Raw genomic sequence first — 20,869 nt, 5'->3', positions numbered from 1 at the left:
CAACTGTTAATTTGAAATCCATAGGCATCAATTCCTCCTTTGCTGCAATAACAGCTTCCACTCTTCTGGGAAGGTTTTCAACTATACTGTATGTAGCAACATGGCTGCAGGGACTTGCTCCCATTCAGACACAAGAGCATCAGTGAGGTCAGACAGTGATGTTGGGCGATTGGGCCTGGCTCACAGTTGCGTTCCAATTCACCCCAAAGATGTTCAATAGGGTTCCGTTTTGGGTTTTGTGCAGGCCAGTCAAGTTCTCTCACACCAGATGCAGTAAACCATTTTTTTATGGACCTCACTTTGTGCACGGGGAATTGTCATGCTGGAATAGAAAAGGGATCTCCCCAAACTGTTGCTACAAAGTTGGAAGCTCACAATGCCCTAAAATGCCATTGTATAGAGTAGCATTATGATTTGTCTTCACTGGAATTAATGGAGTAACCAGACTTGTTAATTAACCCTTCGCTAAGCTCCACCTCCTTGGTTATGGTTGCTCGCTCTGACAAGCTCTGCAGAACTCCTCTTTGGAATGAATGGGAGATTACCGTGAACGATGCATTTTATGGCAAAATATTCTCATAAACGGAATGGATAATATTTTTTTTCCATGGGCTGGTATGAAGAGTGACTTTGTAATGCATATTTATCTTAAGTTTTTTGTAAAATAAATGGTTAAATTACACAGTAATTTGAATAAAAACTGTAGAGACTATAAATCAGAATCAAGGCAAATGATTATTAGTCACTTGAAAAGAGAAAACTTAATTTAATAGCGATTACACATAATAACTAGGAATGCACCGATCCGCTCCAATACTGACGTTTTTAGATGGATTGGGTATCGGTCCGACGAGCCCGATCAAAATCCGATATGTGTGTTAGTCATGTTCGTTCCTGTCAAACTACAAAAATGATAAAAAAGAACCATAAAAACACCATTGAAGTAGTTCTTATGACTCGTGCATTTTATTCAAAGCCACCTGAAGATATGCGATAGCTCTGTGAATCACAAAAGGCTGTGTTTAATAAGTAAATATATAATATGCACGTGCAGCGCCAGCACGTTATTGAATGGCGCTGCTCTGTTTACACACACACTTGCGCCTATTTTTAGCCTTCACATGTAGCAATATTTGATCGCTACTCACAAGCAACATCTCAGATGTAGATGCTCAATAGTTCGGTTCACTTATAATATGCATTTAGAATGGCGCCAGAGGTGCATTTTACCGGAATTTGAATAAGAAGTGAATTAAACTACTATGAACTTGCTTACAAACAGACACATACAGGACTTCCTGGAGAGTTCAGAAAGTCAAAATAAAAGCCTGAGGGTTTTAAAGTTAAAGGTGCACGACTGAAATATTTTACTGTTGTATTTAAAATTCTAAAAGTCAATAATAATAATAATAATAATGTATTATTATTATTATAATTTGTTTACAAATTATAACAATATTTAAATTTAATGGGTTTCAAAAAATAACTGTGAATGAGAAGTGAACTGATATCTTACAACTAAATTGAACAAAAAAAGAGATCTGAATCCTTTAAAAATCCAGATACAAGTCGAATGTTTTTTCTACTGAAGACTTAGACTGGAATTACTGTTAATTTTGCTGCTACATTATCCAGTAGACTAGTTAACAATAAAGTTTTTCTTAATAGTTTGTACATTTATATTGAAATAATGTGTAGTTAAAGGTTTGTGTTTCTTTACATATAATTAGTATCACTCAGTGAGGTAAAGATATTCTGAACTGATTATGAAAAACAACAACACTGGTATCGGATCGGTATCGGGCGATACTGAGATTTCAGATATCGCAATCGGAAGAGAAAAAGTGATATCAGTGCATCCCTAGTAATAACATTAGCGTAAGTGAACAGAGCCATTTATAACGTCTCATAACACACTAAATTTAATGCTGTGAACTGTTTATTTACTATCAATTTTACTATGACTTGAATCAACACATAAATGAATAAACACTGAATTATTAGATTAATTTACTTTGGAGCAAATGTAGGTATCGTTGCAGATGTTATGTTCATTTGAGAATGAGAGCTGACACAGTTTTATCCATAGCATGCTCCTCTCCAGATTTATTTAAAGATTTTTTTTTTAATAAAAAGAAAGAAAACACAGCCTGTGTCCTCTCTGGGTAACTTGTCACCATTCCAAATGACCCGGCAACAACATGTTTTAAATTTTTTTGATTATTTTGATAAAAACCAGCTTAAAATTACTCAAACACACATTACTTCCATAGGCTGTCATTGGAAAATAGCAAACGCGTGTCAGAGTAATGGTGGCAGGGCAACAGTATTGGCCAGAAGCGCTCTTAAGGCGGGGCTTAGTGTATGAGTGTACACATACTTTGTACACATTGTGTAATGTAACTTTTTCTCAAAATCATGTACATATCATATATGGCCATCTATCAGAATTCTGTATGGGAGGGTTGTAAATGTATAAAACAAATACAATAAAAATATTAAAAAAAACATTTTAAATGTGACATTTAAACAATAAAAACATAATCCTAAGTTAATTTGTGTGGTTACCTGGGAGCTGGCTGCCCGGCAATTGGTGTTCCTGTTTGGTTCATAGCAGACAGCTGCTCCATTGGAACATTATATGTTGGTACTCCTGTGCTACCCATTGCATACTGCCCTCCAGTGGACTGACCAGGGTACACCTAAAAAAACACACAGACATACTCAACTGATCTGATATATTGTTCCAGTGCCAAAATCCTCTTAAATCATTACAGCACAATAAGCCATCATTACAATCTTAATCACTCCCAAACTAAATGCATAAACAACATGGTCATCATTTTACAGTCTTAACAAAAAGTTTAATTTCTTCCAGAGTTATAGGCTCATCCAAGAATTTTGTTTTTAGTTGTTGCTCAGGTTTGCTGGTTCTCACCTGTTGGGAAGTGTTTTGAGTCTGCTGCATGTAGTATTGCTGGCTCTGTAATTTAGCATACATAGCGTACACTGGGTCTTCATTCATTAGCTTAGCATAGAGGGATAGAGCTTCCATGACCTTCACGTTCAGATCGGACAACTCAGAGTGTTTCCTGAAAACAGATTTATTAGGTGAGACCTAAGGGAAACAGCACATGGGTTTATTTGAGTTTCAATTCACTAGAAATTATTGTAGGTTTGTTTACAGGCTTTGGGTCCGTCTACCTTTGGATAATTAGTTCTCATTTTTGTCTTAAAAAAGGAATAACTAATAAACCATTCATTTATCACATTTCCGTTATCTCTCTTTATCACATCACAACAATTAACATTGTATACGCTTGGTTTTCAATTTAAAAAGAAAGAGACAAAAATAGAAAAACATTTTTCATCATGCATATAAACGGAGTAGAATTCAACAGAGTTGAAGTTTTTTAACTAAAGTTTTTGCAGATAGATTCTAATTATTTTAATGAAGAACATTAATATTTCCTAGAAAAACTTCTGACTGCTGCATGTTTATTGCAATGCATGCAGATCGTATAGCCCAGATGTTATAGAGAGACAACTGAATAATATACAGAATAAGGGTTCCATTTTATTCAATCAGTTCATGGTTAGTTGCTGCATCCTAACAATAAATGAAAACGATTTGTAGCGATTAAAAAGAAAGGTTCATTCTGCTCTGCTTAACACATATAATTACAATACCTATAAGCACTTCTTGAGGTATCACCCTGGAATGCTTTTTAAATAGTATTGAAGGAGTGCCCATCTATATGCTGGGCACTTATTGGCTGCATTTCTTTATTATTTGGTCCAAGTCATCAATTTCAAAAACGTATTTTTTTATTTTTATTACATTTTAGATTTATAATGAAATAAATTAATATGGTGGCACAATTATATTTTTGTCTACAAAACAAATTTCAAACATTTAAGGCGTATGCCTTCAGATCAAAAGATTTTTAAGATCATAGGAAACATTTCGGTCAAGTGTTTCAAAACTATTGACCGGTAGTATATATATATATATATATATATATATATATATATATATATATATATATATATATATATACATACATACAGATTGACATTTCGAGCAAAACGAAGTCCTTGCTTATTGTAGCCATGGCAATATGCACACCTGAATCCGCAACGTGAGCACTACACTGTTTGACAAAATAAAAAGCTGCCCTCCATGTACGCAATAAACTTGTGGTGATTTAGCACTCGCCATGTCCCGTGTGAAAGGGCTTTTAGTCTGAAGGAAGGGAATGAGTAGATTAAGTTGCAGGTTGCCCAATAAGTAGAAATGGGAGTGTCACGTCCATCCACCTGTGCAAATTGAATAATAAAGTTTTAAACTTATTTTATACGCGTAAATGAAAAAATGAAAAATCAAGCTGAATTCTTGTTTTTCTATTTCTTATATGAAACTAAAAAAAGAGTTTTCTTTGTTTTGCCAATTTCTTTCTAGAGGAAAAACAAGTAAATATTTGGTTTATTGGTTACTCCATTTTGAAGACAAAAATTAGATGTAATTATTCCAAGGTACACGGACTGCTTAGCTAGACATTTTGATAAATTTATTTTTTGTTTAAATGTCTTCATACCTGTCAATGTCCTCCAACTTCTGATCAATAAGGGGACCCATCTGGTTGCAAGCAGCTTGTTGGGAAAAGTAAACAATTGTATATCTTCTCTAACCAACATACTCCATCAGAACATGTATTAAACAGAGGCTGTGGTTTCAGACTCACCCTCCAACTGCAGGAGCTCACAGGTGTCTGACTGATCATCTGTTGGATCTGCACTCTGGATCATCTGAAGCAGCTGGTCCATTTTCTCCTGCAGAGCAAAAACACTGAATGGAAAATTACTAGACCACACAACACTTCTATCAGAGCTACAGTGCCACTACTAATTTTAAAGCAGCAGTTCCCCAATGAGTGCATCTGACTGTGATATTACATCATCGGAGCAAATCAAATAGTGGATCACTCATATCGTGTGAAAATGTATCTGAGGTTATAAAGGGGTGTATGCATAAGGCAGGTGAAACAGAGCAATACTGTGCCAGGCAAAACGGGCAGCCTTACCTCATCAATGTAGACAGGCTCTGGTTCTGGTTCAATTGTCTCGACCTGGATGTCTTCACTGAACTGCACAGTCTTTTTCTCTGTTTTCACTAAGCATAGAGAAACACTGCAGGTGAGTTTTAGTGTAGGGGGTGAAACTGAAAGACAATGAACCTGCAGCTGAGTGAGGGAGGTCAAGTCTTCTAAGCAAAAATGTTGGAACAGCCCACTAACAGAAACCCATGACCCGAGGGTGACATATGCATTACTGTGCAAAGAAAAAAAAAAAGAAAACCTTTGTCTTAATTTATTTTTATGTTGTTTTATATCTTCTGCTTTAGTGTGTCAAGTCACTTTCATTTGTATAGTGCTTTTCACAACACACATTGTTTCTAAGCAGGTTTACAGAAAATCATTTATTAACAGAAAATGAAACTAACATCTATAAAGTCTTAGTCATCATTGTGTAGTTTGATTAAATATGATTGTAAATTGTGTATAAAAATAAATAAATAATAACTGTATTTAGAACCCCAGTGAGAAAGACGGAGGTGACTGCGGCAAGGAAAACAAAACACCACAAGATGTTGGTGAATGGAGAAAAATAACCGTGGGAGAAACCAGGCTCACTGTGGGGGCCAGTTCCCCTCTGGCTAAACAGCATGAATATAATGCCAATATTTTATCTTATCATGTGGCTCATTGTGCATGACACCGCGGACACTCCCAGCATGTGGAGGCCCATGCTACTCTCCGCGATCCACAAACAAATTACCACGTGCCCCACTGAGAGCGAGAACCACTAATCACGACCACGAGGAGGTTACCCCATGTGACTCTACCTTCCTTAGCAACCGGGCCAATTTGGTTGCTTAGGAGACCTGGCTGGAGTCACTCAGCACACCCTGGATTCAAACTCACGAATCCAGGGGTGGTAGTCAGCATCGATACTCGCTGAGCTACCCAGGCCCCATAATGCCAATATTAGTTATTTATGTGCAGTGCAAGTCATGGTTTAAAATGAGTTAACTAAGTAAGTGTTAAGGGCCAGTGTTTAAACAAAGATTTTGTATGAACTGTAAGATTAATGACTAATGTCTGTGAAGTCCATCCTGGATTAACTGCAGACGTTCACATAGAAGTTCAGAAGTGTGTTAATAGGAAATATACATTTTAGATTTCCAAACATTCCTTTTGCAAATAGAAGTGAACAGAAGTAGATCAAGAAGTCCTGCACCAGATGGTGTGGCCACCACAGAGCCTGGATCTCAACATCGAGTCAGTCTGGGATTACATGAAGAGACAGAAGCAACTGAGACAGCCTAAATAGACAGAACTGTGTGAAGTTCTCCAAGATGCTTGGATCAACCTACCTGCCAACAATTTTGACAAACTGTGCGCAAGTGTACCCAAGCAAACTGGTACTGTTTTAAGCTAGCGTCACACTAGCAGACTCCATACAACTTGATTTAGGCCTGAGTGTCACACTTGCTGACTTTTTTGCTGAGATCTCACTCTCTTTAGGTGGAGGTATGACTCACTTGCCGATACAAAATGGTAATACTGTGTGAGCATAAACAATTTAAATATAGTGAATTAGGATGCAACCTTTACCTTGTGAAAGTTTGTGATTGCGTATATTTATCCCCTCGGGGCTAGCCATAGAATGCGTATGTCCATATGCAGCTTTCAGTGAGAAAAGAAATTACATTGTGCCTCTGCTTTCTGATTTCTTTAGTCATTTTAGTGTGGAAAAACACTTGGTGACAGAATCACTATTACAATCAGAGTTTGTGATGATTTGCAGCGGAACGTGCTCGCAGATGAAAGCGTTTAGATCAGTTTGACGTCTTGTCAGTTTTTCAGTAAAAGAAGCTCATTGGTGACTTGAAGAGAACACAAGAGCCTGTTCCGGCGATAGAAATATTTTTTTCTGTCATGTTGGATCCTTTTTTCCCATTGCTGGAACCATTAACTCAGCAGGGAATCCTGACGGTCAAGGGATTACGACCTCACACTGGCAGACACTAAAGCGCGCTCTGTCTCTCACCTACTGGCCGGCAAATATTTTAATGAAGCTCACATCTGAAAAATCATTGGAAACATCGGCTAGTGTTACGCCAGCTTTAATGACTGATTTAGTTTTTTTGCTTACTGCACTTTCTACAAAATTATAACTTCCTCCTCATTATACATTTTTCACAACAGCCTAAATTTTTTTGCACACTACAGTAGGTTCTATTAAAGGGATAGCTCACCCAAAAATGAAAAATCTTTCATCATTAACTCACCCTCATTCCATCCCAGATGTGTATGACTTACTTTCTTCAGCAGAGCTCAAACAAAGATTTTTTTTTTTTAAATATCTCAGCTCTGTAGGTCCATACAATGCAAGTGGATGGTGATCTGACCTTTGTAGTTCCAAAAATCACATAAAGGACACATAAAAGTAATCCATATGACTCCAGTGGTTCAATCCAAGTCCAACTTTGACTTTCAAGTGGAGTCAAAAGTGGAGTGGAGATTTAGAGTTAAAAAAGGACTTACATTTTTATCTGTTTCTCCCCCACACCTATTATATTGCTTCTGAAGATATAGATTAAACCACTGGAGTCATATGGATTACTTTTATGTGTCCTTTATTTAATTTCTTGAGCTACATTGGTCTGATCACTATCCACTTGCATTGTATGGACCTACAGAGCTGAGATATTCTTTTAAAAATCTTCATTTGTGTTCAGTAGAAGAAAGTCATACACATCTGGGATGGGATGAAGGTGAGTAAATGATGAGAGATTTTTCATTTTTGGGTGAACTATCCCTTTAAAAAGTGTTTGCCTAATTTGAGGGTAGTTATGGTTGTATTAGAATACTGACCTACTACTACAAAAGGACACATACTATTAGAAAATAATGTGAAATAGGAAGACATGTAGACATGTGCTGCTAGAGCAGGGCTTTAGACTGATGGCAGGAGAAGACAGAACATGACAGCTCTACTCACTCATCTCAGGCTCTGCTGTCAGGTCTGCTGTCACAAAGTTTGATGGAAAAAGCCCAACACCCTGATATGTCTCGCCCTTCCACCAATTGGGGTCACTGTGATAGAAAAAAGATACTTAGGCCATGTAATTTAAAGAGGACTAAATGTTAAATAACTCTCAAATTTGAAACCGTAGTATATCCTTGTAAATTAGCCACCAACAGACCTGAATTAATTTAACAAACCAAAGTGGCTAACAAATGCAAAACTTGGAAAACAGACCAAATGACTGAAATTGTCATATATTAAGGGAATGTTTTCAAAGACAGCCTTCCAATGGAATATATTGGGAGGGTCTGGTAGATTACAAAATCTAAAAAAGCACCATCAACTATCAGAACGAGACTCACCTGTCATCCAGGATGGTGATGATCTCTCCTGACTTGAAGGTGAGCTCATTGTCCTCAGCTGCCTCAAAGTCATAGATGGCCCTGACCTTTCTGCCCTCAGTCTTATGTGAGCTAATGAGGCTGCTGGTGCTCGGGTAGAGTCCAGAAAGAGAGACCTGAGGCTGCTGCGGTTGCCGCTGTTCCTTAAGAGACAGTTCGATGGCTGAGAATGAGAGTCACAGAGGCACAGAACAGTGAGCTTACTTCAATTTCTTCAAGACAATTTATTACTGCTCTTACCATTACAGATATGTGCACACCTTTAGCAAGGTCCTCTTCCTCCTTTTTGTTTGTTGATGTTGCAGGGTCTTTTGCTACCAATGCAGGACTTGCTTTAGCTTGTTCTGCTGCCTAAACAAACAAACACACATAAAATAAAAGTTAAACATCTCATAACCTTATCATTACTTACTAGGGGTGTAACGGTTCTCTGTAAAAAACAAATCGTATGGTTCGCCACCAACTGTTCGGTAAGCTTTGGCACCATGGTTTACCTCAAGTTTAATAACGCATCTGGAGCACAAGGTTTGGCGAAGAAAATTAAGTGTCCAATAGACACGCACAGTTACAACCTCTGCTAATGCACCAGAATGGATACACTCTGCCTGTGTTTCACGTTGGTCAAATTGATGACATCACAGTTCTGCAGGCGTTGTGAGTAGTTGAAAATGGCAAGTGCCAAGCAGAGAAAATGAGAAGCCCCCTGCAATATTTAAATCTCCTGTCTGGAACATTTTCTTTTTGCAGTCAATTACAACAGCAATGGTCAAAAAACTTTTTCAAAACAGGCACTGTTTGCTGACATCGCTTGACACGAGTGTCGTATTCTGGTAATAAATCAATATATGATTAATCATTACGTTGACATCACCCGAGGCTATACAGCACACACAGAGCTGCAGATGAGCCCAAAACTGTACACGCTCCACTCCATTTTTAAGGAGGCACTCAGTGCTAATTTGGACATGAAACATTAACTCTTGGGGTGTTCATTGCCAAAGTTATTTTGCCCTACTCCGGTGATAAGGATGTGGGATTTTCACGTATGATTAAAACACTCGAGCTCCGTTACTACAGCCCTTCTCGTATCCATTTTAATAGCAAGGTTATTCCTTCTATAGTGATGTACAGCTTCTGAATGTTGAATATGTGTCAAGTTGAGTTTAAAATGCACCTTATGTTGATGCATGTAGCGTAATAGTGCAGGTATTAAGTTAAAATGCTGATTTATTTGTACTTTTTACTATTTATTTAATTAGAGAAAAAAATTTTTTAGTTAAGGTTCCTAACGAAAATTAACCATGGTTTTAATATAGTAATATTGTAGTAACCATGACTGTAATGATAACCATGAATGCTGTCACCATAGTTTTCTTTCAGAAATCTTGGTTTTGATCAAATTAACCATGGTTTTACAACAGTAGCCTAATACTGTAGCTTCCATATAGTGACCATGATTTTACTATAGTATTGTAACATGACAGTAACCATATTTATTTTGTTGTTATAATGATTTTACTACAAATACCATGATTAAACTATGGTTACTGTAGTAAAACCATGATTTTTATAAAGGGCAAACCTGATGAAGTGTTTACCACATGTATTCTTACTTTGGATTTGGCAGAAATATCTTTTCTTTTTTTTTTTTTCTGAACATTGCAAATACTGAACCGTACCGAAACTGTGACCCAAAAACTGTGATACAAATTTGAACCATTATACTCTTATTTCTTAATTTTCTCATGTTAAAATTATGACCAAAACCATACACACTGATGTACTTCAATGTCAAATTTGTCTAAAAAAATTTTTGTATACCTGAATGAACTGTTCTGCATCTGAATAATTAAAAACAGGGTTCTCGCACCAAAGAATTTCCATGTCTTTTCCAGTTCTTCATGATAAGATAAGGATTTATATAACAGAGATTTCACTCACAAACAGCAATTTTTAGCCAGCCAATTAAAAAATTCAGAGTTTAGCATAACTAGAAAAATGTGTATTCACTATAGACACTTCACTTCACAAGACTTAAATAATTTCCACACACACACACACACACCAACAAAAATAAAAATGGCTGTGCATGTTCTTCATGCAAAAATTTCAGACTTGGTGTAAACAGCCTTTTAAACTAAAACTGCAGTTCTGATACACATTTAATTCCCAATATGCTTGTATAATGAATAACTATGATATTTCAGAGAATCCATTTAACCAATAGAGCTCACTAACCTGAGAGCCCACAGCAGGGAAGATGACGCCCTGTTCCCTCAGGTTCTTGATCATGGCTGAGATGAGGCTTAGTTGGGGGTCATTACGGAAATCCTCTGCCCATTCCACCATAAGAGCCTTCAGCTTCTCACACACTTTTGGGTGGCCCTTGGGAAGAGACACTTACACATCATATTTACACTTGACAAACACAAATCATACAGTATGTCTACATAAAAACAAAATGAAGTACAAACCTTATTTAGCACATTGCTAACTTCACTAGCAAACTCCCTGGAACAGACCTCTAAATGGAATATTTTTCCACAGTTTGACACACACGCACCAAGTAGCTACGTAAGAGAAAATACTAATCAGTACATTTAATAAAAACAGTTTCTTTCTGAACAAGGAAAGCTCATGAAATGGCTTCGAATGACTGCATACTTTCACCTCATCAGATAGAAAGCATTTAGAATTGATTATCTTACCGTCAACGCTTGCATGGCAACATGGGGATCCTTGTGATTCACTCTCCTCATTATAGAACGCAGGCATTCTTTAGGCCTTCACAAGACAATGAGCAATAATAAATATTTCACCTTCTAAAGCACCCATAAGTTAAAAGACATTATTCTCAAAAACGTCTTGAATGGTCTTGTTCACTAACCCGGTGCGAGACTGCCCAATTTTGTCGCATATGTCCAGAATGAGGCCCCAATCCTCAGCTGTGTTCATCTCACTTGTGGCTTTCTCTGCAGATGAATAATAAAATCAAATCTTTCTATCCCATATACTGAAAATTGGTTCATGTGATTTTGCACATTCAAAGGCATACCATGTAAATGAATGGATGTGCACAATGGATGTGAATGGACACTTTACACCTTATAACAGAAAACAAATAACCCTGATTACACAAGGTTCACCCATGACCAACATTTGTTGATTCTGATTCTGATCAATCCAACCATCAAATAGAGGCTATAAGAAAACATAAATACACAAAAGCACACATGCCTTGTTCAAATATTTGTGATGCGGTACAGAAATACTGTACCATTGTAAAACAATAACATTCATGGTAAACAAAACAGATTATGAGACTAATTTTATATAAAGAATAATACCGGACCACCGCAAACATCACTGACTGACAATGACATATACTATGTGCCCTGTTCATCATTACATAACACATACACAGATTTCAGTTCACCACAAACTTCCCACATCATATTCTGTAGATAAGAAGCATTCTACTACCTTAATGTTTAAGTACTTGTGCATCTTAAAAGGAATAGTTCACTCAAAAAATTTAAATTCCCTCATGATTTACTCGCCCTCCTGGAATTTGTGTTCAGCAAATGAACACAAATGAAGATTTTTAGAAGAATATCTCAGCTCTGTAGTTACATTTACATATTTGGCAGATGCTTTTATCCAAAGCAACTTACAGTGCCCTTATTACAGGGACAATCCCGCTGGAGCAACCTGGAGTTAAGTGCCTTGGTGGCTGTGGGAATTGAACCGACAACCTTTTGCTTAGCAGTTCAGTGCTTTAGTCCACTACGCCACCACCACTCCAGGTGGTAGTTCCATACAATGCAAGTGAATGGGTGCCAAAATTTTGAAGCTCCAAAATCCACATTAGGGCAACATAAAAGTACTCCAGATGACTCCAGTTGTTTAACTTTTTTTTACTAGAAATTCTCCTCACTGCTCAGTCAATCTCCACTTCAGTTTCACTTTCCCATTCTTCTTCTTCTGTTGGTGATTCACAGTTAATGCATATTGCCCCCTACTGGGCAGAGAGGAGAATTTATGATAAACATGACTTAAATATTGATCTGTTTCTCACCCACACCTATCAAATCGCATCTAAACACATGGATTTAACCACTTGAGCCATATGGATTACTTTTATGCTCCCTTTATGCAGATTTTGGAGCTTCAAAATTCTAGCACCCATTCACTTGCATTGTATGGACCTACAGAGCTAAACTATTCTTCTAAAAATCTTAATTTGTGTTCTGTAGAAGAAAGAAAGTCATACACATCTGGGATGCCAGGAGGGTGAGTAAATCATGAGAGAATTTTCATTTTTGGGTGAACTATCCCTTTAACCCTACTAGGCTGTTCGGTCATTTTTTACCCATTTCATTTTTGTTTTTTAAATAAAAATGGTTTCCTCAATCTGAGTGGTTCAAAACTTGGTGAATTTATTTAGATATGAAATAAAAAAATAAATGATTTTTTTTTTTTTTTTTTTTAAACTGGACTTCATTTGAGGAGTCAATGCGACACCTTGGCTGTTAGTGATCAAAACTGACCCACCATAGGAAATTAATGGGAAAGACTATAACACAGAGCAAATTTATATATATATATGTGTGTCGAATACAATCTATATTACACAAAATACACAATGCTGAACGAACACACACAGAAATGAAGGGGTGAGACTATAAAATATCCAGAGTGCAAAAGATTCACACCCACTCACACACACACACTCTTACACACACACAGAGAGAGAGAGAGAGAGAGAGAGAGAGAGAGAGAGAGAGAGAGAGAGAGAGAGAAATGTATGGGTTAGACTATGACAGCCAGAATGCACGCACGCACGCACATGCAATCACATGCAGAATGCACAAACACACAGTCACACACAGTCCCATATACATACAGACATATATTTTCTTTATGTTTAAACTTATAGAAGTGTAGATTTTTACTGTCGTGAAGTTGCTTATTTGCATATGCTAATGATAGTGAAACTGAAAAAAATGCATGTAAATAAGATCTAAATAACTAAAATCCCAAAGGAAGTGCATAATTTTATTGTTACTACTTCAGGGAAGTTAGTGTAATAAAATTTTCATTAAAAAAAAAAGGGGTACACCTTTATTGTTTGCGGTCAGCCAAGATGGTGACCATTTTTGAACAGCTTAGGAGGGTTAATGTGTACTGTAACCAGTGTGCATTATTATGTGTATAACGTGTTGCATGTATAGTGTGAATAATGTTGATATTGTGTATTACTGTGCATTAAGTGTATTGTGCATTATTATATCTGTATATTCTCCAGTTATTACATGACTGCAGTGTTAAATGGAACTGCACCCAAGACTTTCACTAACTGTTGCACTTTTGGTGCATTTACAATAAAGTGATTTGATGGTTTCATCTACTTAAAACATTTCAGCAGAATAAATGAATATATAGTGAATAATTCACATGAGAGAACTAATCATAGAACTTAAGCTAAATGTCAAGTTGGCATAAAAGCAAAACACCAGCAGGCAATTAATTCAATAATGATGATTATGAAATCAATTAAGAAAGATTATGATGATTATAAACGATTATCTTCATAACACTGGATAGGTTACAAACATGCAATTGGAACAGCAATAACGAGCAGAACACCAGTAATGGCATTAATATCGACGCCATTATAACAAAACACCTAATTATTTATGAGAGGAACAGATGGGCACTGTCTAACATTTGCAGCGTCACCGTCTGAACTGTTAGCTCATGTAAAACGCTTCATGTCGGGCTGAATTACTGTATTAATCATCTGAAGTGAACTGGAAATCACCCGTTTTAATTTTTGGTGCACTGTCAGTGCCATAAAAACAGAGAAAAGTGTATATTGCTCGCTAACAGTCACTACGTCTCCAGCTACAAACTTGCCTAGCAATAGGGCTAATAACAAGTTAAGCATACTAGCTGTGAGACTGTTGTCATTTACGGCTTTGTTAACGGTTTCACGGCAAAACCACCGGTGGACTATATTAAACCACCAGAATGCAATACGTAAAGATCCTACAGCTAATTAAAGCGTGATACAGAAAAGAAATGGAAAGCAGGTGGGTTGCTAAGCGCAACAATAGACATGTAATAGACCCGTTAGCACGCCTGCTAGCTGCCTGGCATATCTTCAAACTTACCAACATCTTGATCAAATGGATTTGACGTGAAGAGAGGCATGGCCGAAATATGCACTAAACGGAATCAAAGGCTTGATCCTCTTCTTGTTCGCCTCCCTGTCAGCACTTGGTTAAATGTGAATTAATACACATAATAAAATCAAAACTACATTCAGTGTTGATGATGGAAACCCCTCCTCAGTCACACACCTAGCAGCACTCCTGCATTATGGGTAAGAGGCGTTGGGGTAACCCATTTACTACATACAGTTTAAACTCACAAACATCTGTCATATCCAAATAAATATGAGAGGTATCGTGTATAGTGCTATTTGAAATTGATATTCTAATTTCGTTAATCGAATTGTGCAAAATGAACACTTATTAAATGTTAAGGAAGAAAAATCATATGATTTAATCACATGGTACACTATGACTCAACAGAGTCACGGGATGATGAAGCCAACACTTTTTTTTTATTTTTTTATTTATTCAATTGCTTCTCTTCGACTGCTGCGTTCCATTCAAGTCGGATGTTCCTACTTGATATCTCCGATCTCTGACAATAAATGCATTCCATTGCCAGATGCTCGGAAGATGACGTGTAAGGAAACAAAACTGCACGCTCCCGTTAGCTTGGCAGGTGTTTGACTGTCACTAGAGATGTCTCCTAGCAACCTAATTGATAAACAATGCTGCAACGCTAGCATTTGTGCTACAGGTGTACGATTATCAAAAGAGAGAATAATTTATACAGGCGTTTGTTAAACAAGCTTCAATATCATGTAATGTAGGAACTTTGACTCATTTATCGATATTATTTAAAAAAAGTGAATGTTTATCACTTACTTTGTATATCTCACCGAGTGCCGACATTTTAGTGTGACGTCAAGCACCTGCATCTCAACGAAATTGGAGTTGAAAATTGTTCTGAGTCTTCCAGTTGGAATTCCGACTTCAAGTAGTGTTCAATTGTACTTTTCCTAGTAGGAAAATCCGACTTTCCGAGTTGAATGGAACGCAGCATAATTTACCTGTTTCAGTGACGTCACTTTTCCCCGCTGCCACCATATTTTTGACCATCAGCGGGAAGAAACAATGGCGGTGAATGGAAAAATACCCGGGAAACAATATCAAGAAAAACATAAAAAATGGCTTTTTGTCTATGGCCAGTCCCAGGAAAGGTTCATACATGTCTGAAGACAGCACAAATTTTGGCAAATGTAACTTTCGCAGACATTAAAATATATTTTATCCACGATTCATCTCTATAAACCGGTGAGTCTGATGTGTGACCGGCAAGTACACACACAAGCCCACTGGCAGGGTTGGGAGGGTTACTTTTGAAATGTATTCCACTACAGATTACATGCTGTAAAATGTAATTTGTAACATATTCCGTTAGATTACTCAAGGTCAGTAACGTATTCTGAATACTTTGGATTACTTCTTCAGCACTGGTAGATTTTTTTTCACTTGTTTTGACTATAAAAACTCTGCCAAAAACTCTGCCTGTAAGACCAAATACACATGTTAAAAATACATTCTCTGAAAAACCTAAATATCTTATGCAGTGTTGTTTCTAAAACAAGATCAATTAAATTGATTTTGTTCTAAGGATTTTTAGATATTTTTACAGGAAAACAATACAAAAAAATATATACAGGTGCATCTCAATAAATTAGAATGTCGTGGAAAAGTTCATTTATTTCAATAATTCAACTCAAATTGTGAAACTCGTGTATTAAATAAATTCAGTGCACACAGACTGAAGTAGTTTAAGTCTTTGGTTCTTTTAATTGTGATGATTTTGGCTCACATTTAACAAAAACCCACCAATTCACTATCTCAAAAAATTAGAATACATCATAAGACCAATAAAAAAATCATTTTTAGTGAATTGTTGGCCTTCTGGAAAGTATGTTAATTTACTGTATATGTACTCAATACTTGGTAGGGGCTCCTTTTGCTTTAATTACTGCCTCAATTCTGCGTGGCATGGAGGTGATCAGTTTGTGGCACTGCTGAGGTGGTATGGAAGCCCAGGTTTCTTTGACAGTGGCCTTCAGCTCATCTGCATTTTTTGGTCTCTTGTTTCTCATTTTCCTCTTGACATACCCCATAGATTCTCTATGGGGTTCAGTTCTGGTGAGTTTGCTGGCCAGTCAAGCACACCAACACCATGGTCATTTAACCAACTTTTGGTGCTTTTGGCAGTGTGGGCAGGTGCCAAATCCTGCTGGAAAATGAAATCAGCATCTTTAAAAAGCTGGTCAGCAGAAGGAAGCATGAAGTGCTCCAAAATGTCTTGGTAAACGGGTGCAGTGACTTTGGTTTTCAAAAAACACAATGGACCAACACCAGCAGATGACATTGCACCCCAAATCATCACAGACTGTGGAAACTTAACACTGAACTTCAAGCAACTTGGGCTATGAGCTTCTCCACCCTTCCTCCAGACTCTAGGACCTTTGTTTCCAAATGAAATACAAAACTTGCTCTCATCTGAAAAGAGGACTTTGGACCACTGGGCAACAGTCCAGTTCTTCTTCTCCTTAGCCCAGGTAAGACGCCTCTGACGTTGTCTGTGGTTCAGGAGTGGTTTAACAAGAGGAATACAACAACTGTAGCCAAATTCCTTGACATGTCTGTGTGTGGTGGCTCTTGATGCCTTGACCCCAGCCTCAGTCCATTCCTTGTGAAGTTCACCCAAATTCTTGAATCGATTTTGCTTGACAATCCTCATAAGGCCGCGGTTCTCTCGGTTGGTTGTGCATCTTTTTCTTCCACACTTTTTCCTTCCACTAAACTTTCTGTTAACATGCTTGAATACAGCACTCTGTGAACAGCCAGCTTCTTTGGCAGTGAATGTTTGTGGCTTACCCTCCTTGTGAAGGGTGTCAATGATTGTCTTCTGGACAACTGTCAGATCAGCAGTCTTCCCCATGATTGTGTAGCCTAGTGAACCAAACTGAGAGACCATTTTGAAGGCTCAGGAAACCTGTGCAGGTGTTTTGATTTGATTAGCTGATTGGCATGTCACCATATTCTAATTTTTTGAGATAGTGAATTGGTGGGTTTTTGTTAAATGTGAGCCAAAATCATCACAATTAAAAGAACCAAAGACTTAAACTACTTCAGTCTGTGCGCATTGAATTTATTTAATACACGAGTTTCACAATTTGAGTTGAATTACTGAAATAAATGAACTTTTCCACGACATTCTAATTTATTGAGATGCACCTGTATATATTATTTTTCCCTAATATCAAAGGTCTTACTAGAAAAGAAGAAATTATGATCCAACGTGAATTTTCTTGATTAAAAAAAAATATGATCGTGCCTGGTAACGTGCATGTAAAATGGCTAGAAATAGCATTTTAGCTTAGCGTAAAGCTTACAATTTACACAAGGTTTATTTCTATTTCTTCTGCTCCAGACTTACTTCAAACTTACTTCTCTGTCTGCTCGTATGAATGTAACATCATAAGAAAGTGTTTCACCACTGTTCAAATGCACTTTGGATCACATCATATAGTATATGTGTAAATGTTTTCCATCTGAAAGGACTAAATATTAAATGAAACAAATGACAATAAAATGCAAAGAAATCTCTTCAGTAATCAAAATACTTTTTGAATGTAACTGTATTTTAATTACCAATGATTTAAAGTGTAACTGTAGTGGAATACAGTTACTTATATTTTGTATTTTAAATATGTAATCACGTTACATGTATTCTGTTACTCCCCAATACTGCCCACCCACTGCTTTTGTTGCATCCCACAGTGCAGCACATTGAAGGTATGTGAAATATTGATCACAAACATGACGGTGCGGTTATACAGTGACATCACATGAAACAGGTCAGTAGGATGCTCTGTTAAAAAAAAAAAAAGTTTGTGACTATTTTTCAGCAGAAATGGAAAAAAAGTTTTGAAAATGTAACAATGCCAACTTTCTTTCTTTCTTTCTTTCTTTCTTTCTTTCTTTCCATTGTGATTGCATCAGTCAATGTGAGCCCACATTGAACATTCTTCATAACAAATCGATTCCCTTCTCTACAGAAAAACGTTTTTCTTTCTGTTGTTGTTTATTTTTTGTTTTTATGTTGTTTTTAGCCCCTGCAACCAGGGTTATTTTAGTTTGGATTTTTTATTTAGTTTTTATTTCTATATCTATTTCGTTAGTTTTCACATTTCATTTTCTCTGTGTTTTCTTGTTTCAGTTTAGTTAGCTTTTATTTTAGTTGTTTTATGACTGCCAAAGCCAAAGCATTTACTGGTATAATTTAAAATGTCTAATGTCATAACATTTCTCAGTGTAGTCTTGTGTTACATCTATCTTGTGGGATTTTCATGTTTAATTAAAGTAAATTGTGAATGTTTCAAATTTTATAACAGCTACTGTGTATAAGAAACTAAAAATAATTCAATGTCATTTTTAGTTCATTTTTGGAGCTATGAAAAGTATTACTTTCAGGTTTTTTCCCCCCCAGCCCTTTCAGTTTTTATTTATTTATTTATTTATTTTTTCAGTTAATGAAGATGCTTTCATTTAGTTTTTGTTTTCATTTTTGTTAACGATAATAACACTGCCTGCAACAAGGGGGCTTTTTTATACCCCAAATACTATCCTTTCACTTTTTGAACAGTTACTGGAAAACTTTTGAAGTAATCACCATGAACTAAACTGAAAATGACAAGTTTTTGTTTTGTCTCAAAATAAATGCAAAAATTTCAGGGATTTTTATTAGCTACATAAATTTGCAAAAGTTTTAAAATTATGAAATATTAGATCAAATTACCTTAAAATCAAACTTTAGACATTACACACGATGATTTCATAGATCAGGAAAACAAACAGGTGTTTAGGAAAGTACTGTGGTAGTTTTTGTTGCTGTTTAGTGTTTTGGGAGAAAATCAAATCAAATGTGCCTTTAGCCCCGTTGTACCATACAAGTTCATCTCAATCTACAGTATTTGTTGTGTAATGTTGACTACCACAAAAAAATTGTATAGACTTGACCCTTACAGAAAGGCACTACAATGGAAGTGAATGGGACCAGTCCACAAACATTAAAATACTCTTTCAAATGTATATATTCACTTCCCTTGTAAATTCCTTTCTGTGACCTTGATTTTTTTATTTTAATAAATGAGGGACAGGTCTGAATTGTTTTCTTTGGTAATCAACATTATGCCACAAATGATGTCGACTGAGCTTAATATGAACCCTGATCGCACACAGAACCAGGAACATTCCTGTAACCTCCAACACACCTCATGGGAGAACACACAAACAGGAAATTCAAGAACGTGCCAAGTGTATAAACAGGTGAGGCATTTTCAATACAACAATCTATTTAAATTAGTGATGCATTGACAAGGATATTCCACATTCAAACATTTTCATCAAAATGATAACATTTTAAAAAGAACATATTGAAAAATACCAACTATATTTTATTTCAGATAAAAACATGACCTGTTATGATGACTACATACATGTACATGAATTCAAATACACAATTGTTTTATACATAGCTACTACATAATCAAAAAATGAAAAAGTCCAAAGTTTTAAAGATTTATTCATAATAATCACATCATTAATGACCAAGACTTAAGAAGTAAAACTCTGATGTACAAAATGTTTTGTATTGTAGTTATTGAAATATATCAATTTTATTATTTGTAGTTTTATGGTTGGCTTTTCATAGCTTTATTTTAATTAAAACAGCTACAAAGCTTCATTGTATTGCACTGGACTAATGGCATCATCAGCTTTGTTAATGACACAGTTAAAACATTTTTTAATGGTATTTACAATCATGATTACAAAACATTACAGCTTTTTTATTTATCTAAACATTAACATGAATGGTGATCAGTGTATTTAGTTTGCAGCCTTGAATTGCTCAATGATTGTCTGTGTAATTTATTTTTGAGTCCATCAGGTAAGAATGTTTCTGGGCAAAGCGGTGGTTCTTGTGTAAGGGCAATGTGACAGATGCCTTCTGAAGTGTCTCTGTGATTGTCAAATCCAAAATATTCTCAGCTCATTCAGTAACGGATGCTATAAAACTGGAACTTTTGCTGTAAATAATAGAAAAAAGACAGCAATAAATTAAATGACTAAGCAAATAACAGTTAACAAAGAAAACAAAAATATATGCAAACTGGCTACAATTTGTAACTTACATTCATTGGTTCGTTC

General features: G+C 36.2%; 1 protein-coding gene across 1 annotated transcript in view; it reads right to left on the bottom strand.

Annotated features, from left to right (window-relative positions):
• Positions 1–20,869, bottom strand: part of LOC127440406 (uncharacterized) — a 102,509-nt gene that overhangs the window by 15,940 nt on the left and 65,700 nt on the right. Inside the window, 14 exon segments of the mRNA XM_051696951.1 lie at positions 2,569–2,702; positions 2,939–3,092; positions 4,599–4,653; positions 4,746–4,833; positions 5,085–5,173; positions 8,068–8,162; positions 8,457–8,658; positions 8,756–8,846; positions 10,734–10,880; positions 10,970–11,065; positions 11,204–11,279; positions 11,383–11,467; positions 14,672–14,741; positions 14,743–14,776. Of these exon segments, the coding sequence (XP_051552911.1) occupies positions 2,569–2,702; positions 2,939–3,092; positions 4,599–4,653; positions 4,746–4,833; positions 5,085–5,173; positions 8,068–8,162; positions 8,457–8,658; positions 8,756–8,846; positions 10,734–10,880; positions 10,970–11,065; positions 11,204–11,279; positions 11,383–11,467; positions 14,672–14,741; positions 14,743–14,776 (1,416 nt within the window).

The sequence above is a fragment of the Myxocyprinus asiaticus genome, chromosome 5, assembly GCF_019703515.2.
Source record: "Myxocyprinus asiaticus isolate MX2 ecotype Aquarium Trade chromosome 5, UBuf_Myxa_2, whole genome shotgun sequence".
In the NCBI taxonomy this organism is placed as follows: Eukaryota; Metazoa; Chordata; class Actinopteri; order Cypriniformes; family Catostomidae; genus Myxocyprinus; species Myxocyprinus asiaticus.
The sequence above is the reverse complement of the archived record's forward strand: the minus strand, read 5'-3'. Positions and strand labels throughout refer to the sequence as shown.